Below are 16,699 nucleotides of genomic sequence, written 5' to 3'. Positions count from 1 at the left end.
GGGCAACCCTGTAGTAGTTCCACTCAGGGACTCTTCAAACCCTTTGTCGAGGTCGACTGTAGTCCTTTGTGGTTTTTCTGGAGTCTTTGCTCTTCTCCTGGACATCAGGCAGTAGACCATTCAGTTCACTCATCTCTTTATGGGTTTCCTCCTTTAACCCTTCTGAAGCCTTCCTCAGTTGCTCTGTGAAGACAGCTAGTCTCTTCTTTATCATATATAGGGACTGTGTTGAGAGAGAGAAATCACCCTCCTGATTGCAGCTGTACTGACATGTCAGATCACATATTATTGCCTGGGCATGGGTCTCAGACACTAGGCTGACGTCTCCCCACTTAACTCTCTGCTCATCAGGTATACAGTCAGGTCCATAAATATTGGGACATCAACACAATTCTAAAAATTTTGGCTCTATACACCACCACAATGGATTTGAAATGAAACAAACAAGATGTGCTTTAACTGCAGACTGTCAGCTTTAATTTGAGGGTATTTACTTCCAAATCAGGTGAACGGTATAGGAATTACAACAGTTTGCATATGTGCCTCCCACTTGTTAGGGACCAAAAGTAATGGGACAATTGGCTTCTCAGCTGTTCCGTGGCCAGGTGTGTGTTATTCCCTCATTATTCCAATTACAATGAGCAGATAAAAGGTCCAGAGTTCATTTCAAGTGTGCTATTTGCATTTGGAATCTGTTGCTGTCAACTCTCAAGATGAAATCCAAAGAGCTGTCACTATCAGTGAAGCAAGCCATCATTAGGCTGAAAAAACAAAACAAACCCATCAGAGAGATAGCAAAAACATTAGGCGTGGCCAAAACAACTGTTTGGAACATTCTTAAAAAGAAGGAATGCATCGGTGAGCTCAGCAACACCAAAAGACCTAGAAGACTAACTAAAACAACTGTGGTGGATGACCGAAGAATTCTTTCCCTGGTAAAGAAAACACCCTTCACAACAGTTGGCCAAATCAAGAACACTCTCCAGGAGGTAGGTGTATGTGTGTCAAAGTCAACAATCAAGAGAAGACTTCACCAGAGTGAATACAGAGGGTTCACCACAAGATGTAAACCATTGGGGAGCCTCAAAATCAGGAAGGCCAGATTAGAGTTTGCCAAACAACATCTAAAAAAGCCTTCACAGTTCTAAAACAACATCCTTTGGACAGATGAGACCAAGATCAACTTGTACCAGAGTGATGGGAAGAGAAGAGTATGGAGAAGGAAAGGAACTGCTCATGATCCTAAGCATACCACCTCATCAGTGAAGCATGGTGGTGGTAGTGTCATGGCGTGGGCATGTATGGCTGCCAATAGAACTGGTTCTCTTTTATTTATTAATGATGTGACTGCTGACAAAAGCAGCAGGATGAATTCTGAAGTGTTTCGGGCAATATTATCTGCTCATATTCAGCCAAATGCTTCAGAACTCATTGGACGGAGCTTCACAGTGCAGATGGACAATGACCCAAAGCATACTGCAAAAGCAACCAAAGAGTTTCTTAAGGGAAAAAAGTGGAAAGTTATGCAATGGCCAAGTCAATAACCTGACCTGAATCCGATTGAGCATGCATTTCACTTGCTGAAGACAAAACTGAAGGGAAAATGCCCAAAGAACAAGCCGGGACTCAAGACAGTTGCAGTAGAGGCCTGGCACAGCATCACCAGGGATGAAACCTAGCGTCTGGTGATGTCTATGCGTTCCAGACTTCAGGCTGTAATTGACTGCAAAGGATTTGCAACCCTAGTATTAAAAAGTGAAAGTTTGATTTATGATTATTATTCTGTCCCATTACTTTTGGTTCCTTAACAAGTGGGAGGCACATATGCAAACTGTTGTAATTCCTACACCGTTCACCTGATTTGGATATAAATACCCTCATATTAAAGCTGACAGTCTGCAGTTAAAGCACATCTTGTTAGTTTCATTTCAAATTCATTGTGGTGGTGTATAGAGCCAAAAATGTTAGAATTGTATTGATGTCCCAATATTTATGGACCTGACTGTACCTGTCGTCTGGTCGCTACTAGTAACCACTTTAGTTTCGCAAGACCTTAACATGGTAGCTTCACTCTTTGAGTTGCTATCGGTCACAGCATATACGTCACATTTACTACTCATGTCATTATTAATTCTGACCTCTAGGAGCTAATCCCCACCTGGGTCATTTCCTTATTAAACATAGAACATTGGAGAGACTGCACATTCTCCTCTGGTATGTGTGGTACATACTCTAACCCTGCTACATTTTCCACATTGCGTTCCCCCAGCGGCGTTCTCTCAACATTTATTAACACTTCGGCATCCTTTAGATTTTTTTCCCCAGGGGGCGCTTCTCCCCTGATCACAACCTGCAACGGAAAAGGCATATCATCATCATTATATGGCCCCACATTTTCATTATGCACTTCAATTTGCTTGTCAGGTTCACTTTGCACCTCATCTGCATCATTGTTTCCAATGGTCATTTCACTCACACCACTGTGTTCAATGTGTATCTCCGTCACACTCTTATTTAAAGGGATAGGTTCAGGTTCTGCAGGAGTTTTTCCATTTCCCCAGAATAACCGGAAATTACGGCCAAACATTTTCTCAGGCATGAGCGTATTTTTAACACCAAGTTCATAAGTCCCAGTTCTCACTGGAGTTTCACCCTCCAGAACCACAGGATAGTCCTTGCTATCCCTGTCCATGTCCATCACATGGTCCCCAGCTACAAAGCTGGCACGCACCATGGTGCCCAGACTACCAGAGTCCACAAAAGCCTTAACGGCGCAGTCCTTCACCACCAGAGGACATAACTGTGGCTCAGTCTCTTGTCCCACTAAAGCCGCACGAACACAACCCGCATACAGCGACTGTTGCCATGTAGCATCACACTCCCTGGGCAATGTGGTCAGAGGGCACTGGAGCATCCCCGATCTCCTCGGCAGGGAGACTTTTGTGGGACCAAATTGCCACTGGGACAAACAACCAGTCTTTCGCCCATGCCCAGCCTTTGGAGTCATGCTTCCTCGTGCACTCCTCCACACACCCCAAACAGCCGGAACTCTCTTACCCACAGTAGTCACGGGTCTGGCACTCCGGGGAGGTGTTGGTGCTGCCGGGATTTCTCTGTTGTGGTCTTCCTTCACTTCCTGCATCCTGAGAACTTGCAGCTCTTGGTTCCTGGTCACGAGGTCACTGCCCAGTTCCTCAGCACAGCTGTTACTGTGGGAAACGCCTTGGGATAGGACTTCTCTTTGTGTGTCCAACTCCTCCATGAGTTTTTTATGCTCCTGTTGCCACTTTACTTGCTCTTGTTGCCACTTCACATGCCTTAGGTTAGCCTCCTCCCTGAGCTTTTTATGCTCCAGATTGGCCTGCATCAGCTGCTCGGTAAGATCCTCCATACACCCCATAGCAACAGACTTTTCACAACAAGTCGACTTTAATTAGAGACCACAGTCTCCAGGTGTCTCTCTTTCGCTGGACTTCTGGCCCTTTAAATCTCAGCAACTTGCAACACAGCAGAAATGTCCAGAACAGCAGCTTTTGTCAGCACCTGCTCTTTCTGCCATGCCGTTGCCCCTAGCAACCAGTCTTTTTAGCAACCTGCTGTTGTTAATTTTGCACGTATCCTCCACCAATTGTGAGGGATCGCTTTCTCTCAGGGGTTTCAAGCACAGATTTCTTCCTCAGATAATGTTTTTTAATGTCCAAACAGTGCTTCATTGTGGCACACCAGCATAAACATAGCAAAAGAAACAAACACCTGCCCGTCTAGGCACTACCTATTAAACAAATAATGTATCCCTGTCTCACCTTGTATAACATAGTTCACACCCGTGATCAGATGCGGCTTTCCCAGCCCAACCTCCAGCAGCCTCCAGGCTGCTCCCACGCCAGTGTCTCTTGGGGGATAGTGGTCTAGAAGTCTTCCCAACGCTGACCGTGCGACCCTCTTCCCTAGGCGTCGCTGGACCCCCCCCCCCAAACCTCAGGCTAAACCCAGCAATATGGTCTCTCAGCCCTCCCGGCTCAGACCACACAGAACCACTCCAGGCTTCTGTGTGCAAGACCCCACCCCCTCTCACTCTGAGGATTCCTTTATCCCCAGGTGATTACTGCACCTGGTCTTGCTTCAAGCCTGGTGATTTGGGGAAGACAGAGAAAATCCTGCCATATATCTCCCCTAAGAACCATGAGGCCTGTCACTGCCTCACAATATATATATATGGCGTGTTTTTATTGTGATTTAAAGGGGTGATTTAAACTTTTTTTAAACTTTTTTATAACAATAACTTTTAGCCCCCTTAGGAGGCTAGAACCTGCGATCCTTTGAACCCTTGTCTCATTCACCATAATAGAGACCTATTAAGGTGAATGACACTCTAACATGCACAGCTTAGCAGGAAGCTTACCATGGCACACTTCCAGCAGTGCCCAGGCTGTTATGGTACCCGATCGGAGCACCGCAATTTCACTGTGGGTGCTTCGATCGGAAGGCCGAGGGAGCTGCATCCCTCTACCTAACCACACAGGGGTCAAATGACGGGGTATGGTGTGATTGCCATTCCCCGTCATTGCAGCTGGGTGCCTGCTGTATTATACCGCAGCAGCCTGCTCCATACAATTGCTGGGGAATAATGCCGTACATGTACAGCATTATGCATTAAGGGGTTAAAGCCCCTCTCTAAATGCCCCTCCCTAAATGTCCCTTTACATGGGCTGACTTTGCAGGCAATTATTGGGATTGAAGCGTTCATTTCCCACTAATTGCTTGCTTTTCAGAAGAGGTAAGAGCTGCATTTACATGCAACAATCATCTCCTATGTATGGGGATGAGCAATTGCTAATGTGAGTGCTTGTCCACATGGAGAACCATTGCTTCTAGGAAGCAGATCCTTGTTTAGAAAGCACAATCTACTGCCCAGAAGTGATGACTTAGGTGACTGCAGCAGCAGTGCTTTCACCCAATAATCAGCAGCTCCTTTAAACAAATCAGTTATTGGTACAAGCGCTCCTAGGAATGCTTCTTCCCAATAATTGCCTATGTTAAAAGGCTTTTAGATGTCTTCACAGATAGACGAACCTCTTAGACTTCTAAGTTTAATTTCAGGAAGAATGGCTCATTCCATATTTATTTAAATATACTGAAGGGAAGATATTGCAATATAACTTCATTTAACTAAAGAGTATTGACATGTTTTCTTTAAAACCGAGTAGGTGGCTCAGATAAATTTTGAGTGGATGTATACTCATCATAGGAAGTACTCTCAGAGGCTAATACGATTATGAAAATGATGTACAGGGTGGGCCATTTATATGGATACACCTTAATAAAATGGGAATGGTTGGTGATATTAACTTCCTGTTTGTGGCACATTAGTATATGTGAGGGGGGAAACTTTTCAAGATGGGTGGTGACCATGGCGGCCATTTTGAAGTCGGTCATTTTGAATCCAACTTTTGTTTTTTCAATAGGAAGAGGGTCATTTGACACATCAAACTTATTGGGAATTTCACAAGAAAAACAATGGTGTGCTTGATTTTAACGTAACTTTGAGTTATTTACAAGTTTCTGACCACTTACAAAATGTGTTCAATGTGCTGCCCATTGTGTTGGATTGTCAATGCAACCCTTTTCTCCCACTCTTCACACACTGATAGCAACACCGCAGGAGAAATGATAGAACAGGCTTCCAGTATCCGTAGTTTCAGGTGCTGCACATCTCGTATCTTCACAGCATAGACGATTGCCTTCAGATGATACGAGATGTGCAGCACCTGAAACTACGGATACTGGAAGCCTGTGCTATCATTTCTCCTGTGCTGTTGCTATCAGTGTGTGAAGAGTGGGAGAAAAGGGTTGCATTGACAATCCAACACAATGGGCAGCACATTGAACACATTTTGTAAGTGGTCAGAAACTTGTAAATAACTCATGAAAGAATAAAGTTACGTTAAAACCAAGCACAACATTGTTTTTCTTGTGAAATTCCCAATAAGTTTGATGTGTCACATGACCCTCTTCCTATTGAAAAAACAAAAGTTGGATTCAAAATGGCCAACTTCAAAATGGCCGCCATGGTCACCACCCATCTTGAAAAGTTTCCCCCCTCACATATACTAATGTGCCACAAACAGGAAGTTAATATCACCAACCATTCCCATTTTATTAAGGTGTATCCATATAAATGGCCCACCCTGTATAATAGCAAAATCTTGTTCTTTTAAATATGAAACTACCGGTAAATCTTTTTGTTCTGTAGTATACATATATTAATGTCAACTCCCACCATACTCTTCTTTATCATTGATGTTGTAATGGACCTCTTTATGAATTGGATTTTTGAGTTGATGTATTGGTGAGCTACAACACACCATTGGTGACATCACATGAAAGTGGGTGGGATTTTTGTTGATTGCTCACTTTAGCTTTTCGGAAGTTATCAATGAGCATATTGTATGACTCTGCCTCATGCTTACTGAAGAGGATTGGAACATTCTGTTCATGTCTCTCACACTAATGACGATGAAGTGGATTAGAGATGGGGTTCAGATATAAGATGAGCCAGTATCTTAATTGAATAACCACTGCTTTCTTATATTTCAGTGGCGCAGAACCAGAATGTGAAATGTCTATGTTTGAGTGAAGCTTGCCCAGCACTGTACAATTGCTGATGTTCTGCCAAACAAGTTTAGTTTGTTACGTTTTGTTAGTTGCTGCCCACAGCAAAAGACATGCTGAGAAACAGAAACCTTCTGAATGACTCAACACATGCAAATAAAAGGCTTCCTCAATGTCATAGCACTACAGTTATCTACTGTCTGGAATGCTCACTTGCAGGGTCACCATCATAAATACCTAGGCTGAATATAGTCAGAGCCCCTGAACTATCTAGTCTATCAACCTCTATTCCATCAATATCTAGTCCAAAAACCTCCGTCATGTAGATGATTATATGCATCGGTCTACTCTTGTCATCTGAGGAACATCTTTAGAAGCACAGTGACCCAATGATTTTGAAATGAAGAGAAGTAATATGATCCTTATGCAACCCCTCACCTACATGCCATATTTTTAATCAGTCCATGTGAGAGGAACAAAATTAAGGGTCTGTGCATTTACCCTTATCAGAAATGGTGGATAACATTTTAGGAACCTGGGTTGCACGTTATTGCCTATTAAACAAGACATTTCATTTTAGTAAAACGTCATTGTTCCCTTTCAGAACCTGTGGAGTACAGGATGGGCCATTTATATGGATACACCTTAATAAAATGGGAATGGTTGGTGATATTAACTTCCTGTTTGTGGCACATTAGGATATGTGAGGGGGGAAACTTTTCAAGATGGGTGGTGACCATGGCGGCCATTTTGAAGTCGGCCATTTTGAATCCAACTTTTGTTTTTTTCAATAGGAAGAGGGTCATGTGACACATCTAACTTATTGGGAATTTCACAAGAAAAACAATAGTGTGCTTGGTTTTAACGTAACTTTATTCTTTCATGAGTTATTTACAAGTTTCTGACCACTTATTAAATGTGTTCAATGTGCTGCCCATTGTGTTGGATTGTCAATGCAACCTTCTTCTCCCACTCTTCACACACTGATAGCAACACCGCAGGAGAAATGCTAGCACAGGCTTCCAGTATCCGTAGTTTCAGGTGCTGCTCATCTCGTATCTTCACAGCATAGACAATTGCCTTCAGATGACCCCAAAGATAAAAGTCTAAGGGGGTCAGATCGGGAGACCTTGGGGGCCATTCAACTGGCCCACGATGACCAATCCACTTTCCAGGAAACTGTTCATCTAGCTGGCACGTTCCCTGAGTTTTTCCAGCAAGATGGTGCACCCCCACATTATGGATGTCAGGTCCAAGCATTCCTAGATGAACAGTTTCCTGGAAAGTGGATTGGTCGTCGTGGGCCAGTTGAATGGCCCCCAAGGTCTCCTGATCTGACCCCCTTAGACTTTTATCTTTGGGGTCATCTGAAGGCAATTGTCTATGCTGTGAAGATACGAGATGTGCAGCACCTGAAACTACGGATACTGGAAGCCTGTGCTAGCATTTCTCCTGCGGTGTTGCTATCAGTGTGTGAAGAGTGGGAGAAGAGGGTTGCATTGACAATCCAACACAATGGGCAGCACATTGAACACATTTTATAAGTGGTCAGAAACTTATAAATAACTCATGAAAGAATAAAGTTACGTTGAAACCAAGCACACCATTGTTTTTCTTGTGAAATTCCCAATAAGTTCGATGTGTCACATGACCCTCTTCCTATTGAAAAAACAAAAGTTGGATTCAAAATGACCGACTTCAAAATGGCCGCCATGGTCACCACCCATCTTGAAAAGTTTCCCCCCTCACATATACTAATGTGCCATAAACAGGAAGTTAATATCACCAACCATTCCCATTTTATTAAGGTGTATCCATATAAATGGCCCACCCTGTAGAGTATGAATGGCTGCCCACAGGTTAGATTGGACCACTTAGTTGCCTAGGCTTAAAGCAACAGGACCACTTGTGCTGCCCTCTTGTGGTAAGGCCAGATATGGTGATGTGTTTCATACAGTCATTGCTTAAAATGCAGTTTATCTAAAAAAAAAAAATTGTATTTAAGCATTACAAGATGGTGTGTGAATACAGACGTGTTTAAAGGGCAGTTACCATACAGCCAATAGTTTCTTCCTTCCAAGTTGTGTCTTTTAAAGTCTCAAAGGAAAGAGAGAATAGCAATATATGTGTATGGTAATGTGCAGATAGCCTTGTAAATGCCTTGCATGAAACTGGAAACCTAAGAAGAGGGATTTCATCCAAAATTCATTTGTCCTTTAACACATGATAGGAATGTCTATTTTTCCCAAAAGGCAGGGGATGCTTTAAAGTTAACAAAAAAATAAAAAGAATAACCTATATCGTAGTAAAACAAAGTGTGTACAAACAATGTGTTATTAGAGATGTGTAACTATTTGGTTGACATACAAAATGGTGGGCTTTCAAAAATTGGAATAATTAATCTTTGTGTGACAATAGCAAAAATATTGCACCACTGAAAAACTTCAAGGGGTTTTCCAAGTTTTTACAATCATGTGGCCCCATCACTGCAGTCCACCAGCTGACATCAAACATCACAAATTGATAGCTTACCCTATCAATGATAAAACTCAGAAACCCCTGTCCGTAAAATGACAACAGCAAACACTATGGAGATTGAAATGAAAAAAAAAAGAAATTACTGTGATTTCAGTGATTTCACTGTAAACTAAAACTGGTTGAGCTTGTCATAAATCAGAAATGAAGATTCTTATTTTTCTTTCAGATAATACTTTGGGCATTGTCCTCGGATGTGTGTTTGGATTCTTTGCCCTCTTAATCCTCATAATATTGATTGCCCTACATGAAAAAAAGCACAGCAAGTAAGTGGTGCAACATGAACATGAGATGCCAGGATAAAAATGCTATTTCAAATATTTTTACTTTAATGTTGTTCATCCCCCAAATGTAAACGGGGTAAAACAGGAAAGATTTATAATTCTCTGTATAATGCTGAACACTATAGAACTACTTAAAGGGGTATTCTGGTTGTTTCACATTATCCTCTATCCATAGGATAGGGGATAACTATTAGATCGGTGAGGCCCTACAGCAGGGACCCCCACCGTTCGCGAGAACAGATAGCTTCAGTCAGGGCTGGCTCCAGGTTCATGTGGGCCCTTGGGTGATAAAGTCTCAGTGGGCCCCCTTACACAGTAATAACTCGCTGAGTACAGATAATATAGTAGATATCACCTGCAGTCCTATGTAACAGCACAGATAACACTGTCATGGCTATCTGAGTACAGAAAATGTAGTAGTGTTACCTGCAGTCCTATGTAAAACCACAGATGACACTAGTGCTAATAATGTGTTAGTGTTACCTGCAGTCCTATGTAAAACCACAGATACCACTAGTGTAGATCATGTGGTAGTGTTACCTACTTCCTTAGTGTGCCTCCCTGTGTCTCTCCCACCGACTCCATGCTAGCAGCGCTGCCTCCTCTTCCATCTTCTTCTTCTTCCTGCCCCGCACAGAACGTCCTGATGCAGCTGCATCAAGACATAGGGACACTGCCTGCATGGTGATGGTGACACACAGGGAGAGACACACACACACAGGGAGAGACACCCACACACACAGGGAGAGACACACACACAGGGAGAGACACACATACACATACACACAGGGAGAGATACATGCAACAGGCCGGTCCGCAGGGGAGAACACGCAAGGTTCACTGTGGGCCGACGGGTGCAACAGTTCATCGGGTACTCACAGTTTGCAGATGGCTCCCTGGGCCAGCAGTGCAGTGAAAGAGAGAACAGCACTAGATTCTCCGGGGCACACTCTATTACAGGGGACACCGGTCAGGTGGTGATCGAGGTGCCCTTGATGGTGATTGGGTTTTTGAGTGCTTGTGCGGCTGGGCCCCTGACTTAGGTGATGTCGTGACGCCAGCACCTTGGTGGTGCAAAATTTTGAGAGTGGTTGTAGTATGGAGATAGAAGAATAAGGCAGGGTTGAATCCGACTATGAACTTTACTGTAACCAGGATCTTGACAGCACTTTACATCCAGATATAAACAGTCTCTTATGAACAGGCAGGTTGGATGTAGCAAATCCCAGTAACAGGCTGTGCATGTGGTTATATCTCAGGCTATTGTAGAAGATTGTGTACTCACTGATTTTCAGCTCTTTGTCTGGCTTCAGTCTCAGTAAAGGTAATTCCAGTCTTTGTCTTCTACACACAAGTGATGTAACAGATGTATTATCTGTCCTTGAAGTAACGGTGAGACTGCCAGAAGCTAATAAACCTTCACCTTATTAAGAAGGCACCTAAAGCCTAGAATAATGGCTGTTGTCCTTCCTTTGTCTTTTCACAATAAACTTGGTAAAATCCACTTGGCACTCCGGAAGAGTAGACGGTAGAATACAGACTTCACCTCTGCCTATTTTCCTGGCTTGACACTGAGACCATGAAATGGCTCCTCTGGGCCGTGGAGCCCAAGAGAGAGCTGAGAGGAGAGGGGTCCTCTTCTTCCCCCTTGCTCCTCACTCCATCTCCTTCTTCCTCCAAACTCTTACTCCCAACTCCCTCACTAGGCATGAAGTGCAGTATATATACTGTGGTGGTACCCACATCTAGTGGTGGAATGTGTGTAATGCCCCTAACAGCCTGGTAACAGGGATTCTACATAATAATGAAATACAGCATGATATAACATATGACATAACAAGCTTTTGCAGTGCCCACGTACACCAGTGGGACGCTGCATACACACACACATGGAGAGATACACACACAGGGAGAGAGAGACACACAGGGACAGACACATGCACAGGGACAGACACATACACACAAGGACACACACACTGGGACAGTCAAATACACACAGGGACAGATACACACACAGGGGCAGACACACACAGGGACAGACACACACACAGGGACAGACACACACAAACATACACACACAGGGACAGACAGACACACAGGTACAGACACACACACACAGGGACAGACACACACAGCTACAGACACACACACAGGGGCAGACACACACAGGGACAGACACACACACTGGGACAAACACACACAGGGAAAGACACACACACACAGGTACAGACACACACACACAGGGACAGACACACACACACACACAGGGACAGGGACAGACAGACACACACAAGGACAGACAGACACACACACACAGGGACAGACAGACACACACACACACAGGGACAGACACACACACAGAGGGACAGACACACACAAACATACACACACAGGGACAGACAGACACACAGGTACAGACACACACACACAGGGACAGACACACACAGCTACAGACACACACACAGGGGCAGACACACACAGGGACAGACACACACACTGGGACAAACACACACAGGGAAAGACACACACACACACACAGGTACAGACACACACACACACAGGGACAGACACACACACACACACACACAGGGACAGGGACAGACAGACACACACAAGGACAGACAGACACACACACACAGGGACAGACAGACACACACACACACACACACACACACAGGGACAGACACACACACAGAGGGACAGACACACAGCTAGGCCTCACCACATTCCAGCCAGGCTCCTGTCTGTACAGGAACACAGCTCTCTGCTCCCCTGGCTCCTCCCCCACTGGTCTCATGGGTGGATTACATCAGGAAGGTATTTTAGCCCAGTAAGAAACTCCTACCCTGTTCTGAGTTCTGGGGCCGCCCACCCCAGCAGTGCACATGGCAAAAATTGTCTGCATTGCTGGGGTAAGCTGTCCTAGAATTCAGAACAGGCAGTTTAATGAAGACCAGGACACAGCTGCAAGAGTGAGCGGGCAGAGTGCCCCCCACCCAAGTGCCTGGTGTGCCGGGTGCTGACGCCGGCCCTGCCTGCAGTCCCCCTAAAAAGAATAGAGTGGCCGGTCACACATCGGCATTCATTTCTGTGGGAGTTCCATAGATAGCAGAGTACATTGCTCGACTATCTCTAGAATTTCTATAGAAATAAATGGAGAGGCTGCATGCATGTGCGACCGGCCACTCTGTTCTTTTAAGGGGGGCTGCAGTGGGTACAGGACCTCCATTCTTTTGATTGGTGGGGGTCCCTGCAGTAAGACCCCCACCAAGCTAATAGTTATTCCTTATCCTATGGATAGGTGCTAACTTGAAATAACCTGAATACCCCTTTAAGCTTTTTGTGATATAAAAAGAACCTGTAGCCAAAAATACATGGGAAATTGCATTTTTTCAATTTCACCCAACAAAGAATTTATTTTCTGTCTCCCAATAAAAGATATGTTAACTTAAATAGTGTAATTAACTATGTGGCAAGGGCTGGCTATGCATTTAACCCCTCTGACAGTGCGGTCAGTAGCGACTGCAGCATCTGAGTGGCTAGACAGAAGGAAAGGACTACACCGTAGAGCTCCAATTGATTTCTATGACAGCCTGGAGCCTTGTGAAGGCTCCCTGGCCTGTGATACCTAGCTGCCTGAAAAGCCATGCCCCAGGCATGGTCTGACAGGCAGCCTGTCAGAATCCCATAGACTACAATAGTAGTTTTTTAGTCAGACTATTAGTATGCTCCATCTTCTGTATGGTAAAATAATAGTTATTGACTTGAATGGTCATTGTTTTTGATCCTTCATTTCCTTGGTCAATCGTATAAATGTCTATATACCTTAGCACTTTGTAATTTGAGTGGGAATGGTCATAAGTGAACACAATATGAAAAATAAGCAGTACCAATGATGAAAGTGTATTATGCATGTCCAAGGTGCTATCATCTTTCACCGTTATGTGTGAAGATTTCCAACATCAGCAAATTAAATGTAGTGATTAATAACATGCCGCATCCTGGCAAAGTATCAGAATATAAATGTGCTCCTTCCTGAGCCTTGGGCGACACAGGCAATGTTACAAGATAACCTTTTACACATCTTATCATGTTCCTTAGGCTCTTTGCCATTAGCTAAATGTATAAAACTTGATAGGTGACGTCCATCCAACCTTTGGCAAAATATCACACTATTTTTAGAATTTCAGAGGAGAATTACTGAATTTTGTAACAAACGCTTCCAGTTAATGCCATCATTCATTGATAATGTGAAGGGTAAAGGCTTTGCCAGTTGATATGCCATACCTGGGAATTACAAGGCATGTAGGACAGGAATGCAGAGCGTGTTTAAAATGACTGCAGCTCGGACATAGAAAGTTAAAAGAAGGTAATTGATATTCTGTTGCTGTGTTCAACACTTGTAATCTCAACTCCTGTGGTTTGTACAATGTGACCTCCAGCTATCAAATGGATAGTAATAGAATAATTAGAAGCACTAGCAACTAATTATAGTGTGAAGCGCAGTGGAGAGAATTTCAAAAGGTGCAATGAACAACCAGGTGCAATCCATACCTTGTAAATATAGGCTTAACAGGGTTGTCCACCTTTTATTAAGTGATAGGCTATCACTAGACACCCCACCACCCCAAACCCCCTGATCAGCTGTTTGGCTATAGCTCCGGACCAGAAGGAGACTATTCTATCTACTTTGTAGTGAGCTGAGCTTGTCACTGCAGAAATGCTCGCAGGACAGGCCATAACTTTATAAAAAGTGGACAACCCCTCTAAATAGCCTTCTGGACACACGTACCATAAATGCTGTGGATTTTCCACAGGAGAGTTGCACGCAGAAAATCAGGAGTATTTACAGTAGCACAATTTTCATCCATATGCTATGGATGTTTTCTGCTAGACAATTCACCTGTAACTGGACACGTGGTGCTTATTTAAATTCTGCAGCATGGCAATTATGGTTGCGGATTTCTGCCACGGATTTCACACTTTGCCATGTGGAATTTGGCCAGATATGCTATGGATTTTACGCTGCAAAAAATGTCGTCACATGTGGCGGTACAAGTTGTGGTGGATGTGTGCAGCCAATGGCTGCAGAATCTTGCAAGTAATCCTTAGATATTACCTTCCAAAGTCTTGTGGCCATTAGATGCCACAAGATGTGCTTGTACCCTCAGGATATTAAGATTATTTCAAGGAACATGTAGCATTCCATGAAGCACGCCAGAGTAGTCTAACTTTGTACAGAATCTCACAGAAAAATCACTAAACAGTGCAATAATCTCTAACTATTTTTATTTTGCAGGAAGAGTGAGATAAATGTCCCTGCAGTGACATACCACAAATCTCACAAAACTGACGACCCCTAAAAAAGGTTCCACATGAAATGAGAGAAGAAGCACAGCCGAAATGCCGTACTTTATATACGATGTTCTATTTTACAGAACTGTCAGTGACACAAACCAAGGAGGAACATAATAATAAATTTATCAGAAATCGAATTCACCTAGCAACCAGCTTACGTTATACCTATTTCCAGTGCCCCTCTACAATAAAGGAAACATCGAGCCATGAAAACAACCTGCCTGGATGTTAAGAACTGAACCCACGTGTGTTTTTGCTCCTCCACACTAAAAACATCTGTAGAAGGAACAGTGCAGTCTTAACACTGAGGTGTCCATTTTGTAGAATAAAGGTTGAGAAAACTTGAATGACAAGAAGCTTATTAGGGTCATACATGAAGTGTTGGAACTTCAGCAGATAGTCAGTAACAGTACACATAAGAACTAGCGCTACTTTTACTTTTCTTACTGACAGCTACAAATTGTGAGGATACCTAGACATGGAATCATACGGATTCCTCTGTACAATCAGCATTATTTCACCAAGTTGGTGTTAAATGGGTCTGACATTACTGACTTTCTGACAGACCAAATGATTAGTAGTTATGCTCTTTATTACATCTTGTTAAAAAAAAAAAAAAAAAACTATAGCCCAGGATACTTACGCATTTCAAACTACTACCATGTGTAAGCCATCCTGGGATTGCAGTTTTTAACAAGACGTAATAAACACTGTTTTCATCTTTTCTAAGAAAACTGTTGCTGGAACTTTCCTTTATCTACTCACCGGTTCATCCAGCCTACGTGTACCAGCGTGGTGGTGAACTCTGATCCAAGTGGACATGATTTTCACTTATACAGAGAGCTGAAGTTTTCTTTTTAGTTTGGTCTTAGTTAGGATCTTAGACAGTACACAGTATCTGTTAAAAAATAAGTTTCAACAAATAAATGGTATTCTTTGTATAGCAAATATTCTACAGTTTTCCAACACTTTTTGTATCAATTCCTCATGGTTTTCAAGAATTTTGCTAGCTGTCTTTCAGAGCCAGTTGTGTAGCTTCCATAAAGGCAGACTGGGCGTATCGGAGGAGGGGGGCCTGGCTCTGAACTCATTTTTCTGTTCCCCCCCAAAAAAAACACTGCATACAGCTGCCACTGGGGGGAGCTCAGTGCAAACAGATTTTGCAGCTTCCATTGAAGTCAGTGGTAGTTGTATGAAATCCTAGGCACTGGTCTCCCGCTAGTGGTGGTTGCAGACAGTTTTATAATATGCTATGTTCAGGGAAGCAGGAGATTTGTCACTATATTGTCTGGTCTAAATAGATTCAAAAATATATTAGAAAAGAGTGGCGTATTTTTGAAGCACCTATGCCACTTTTTTGAAGAGTCAGATAAAGTGGGTAAGGTGGAGGGTGACTTTTTTTATTAGATTTTTTAAATAAAAATTTCTTCTCCTTAATAAAGCAAACTATAAATTCATAAAAAATCTGAGTTGTTGTGCTTTGTGTTCCACGTTGCCTGAAAGTGATTGATGCACACATAATGGGAAACTGGGTGAGGCAGGGGGTCCCATACTAAGTTTTACCATGAAGCCCAATGGGATCTGTCTATGCCCCTGTTTAGATCTGTGCCATGCACCAGTGTGCTCCTCACATGGTCTGATATTTTTTTTTAAAGTAAACAATGAACGTTGCTATTTAGTGTTGATCGAGCATGCTCGCCCGAACACCAGTTCGGCTTGAGCATCTCGATGCTCGGAACATGGCGGTGTTCGGACGAGTACCGCAGGTGCTCGAGCGCAATGCTCGAGTCTCCTCCCTACACTGTTACGCAGCCTATAAACGTGCAGGTAAGTACTGTCCTCACTGTAATTCCGTAGCCATGTTGGTTACTGGCATTACAGTGATTGGCTGGCTAGAACGCGTCATCGGG

General features: G+C 43.4%; 1 protein-coding gene across 1 annotated transcript in view; it reads left to right on the top strand.

Moving 5' to 3' along the window:
- Positions 1-16,233, top strand: part of SUSD2 (sushi domain containing 2) — a 356,375-nt gene extending 340,142 nt beyond the window's left edge. Inside the window, exons 27-28 of the mRNA XM_040416013.1 lie at positions 9,317-9,413; positions 14,731-16,233. Coding sequence (XP_040271947.1) covers positions 9,317-9,413; positions 14,731-14,794 — 161 coding nt within the window. The 3' untranslated portion in view covers positions 14,795-16,233. The remainder of the gene's footprint in view (positions 1-9,316; positions 9,414-14,730) is intronic.
- The last annotated feature ends 466 nt before the right edge of the window (positions 16,234-16,699 follow it).

Source organism: Bufo bufo, chromosome 2 (assembly GCF_905171765.1).
Source record: "Bufo bufo chromosome 2, aBufBuf1.1, whole genome shotgun sequence".
Lineage (NCBI taxonomy): Eukaryota > Metazoa > Chordata > Amphibia > Anura > Bufonidae > Bufo > Bufo bufo.
This window is presented reverse-complemented; position numbering and strand designations above follow the sequence as displayed.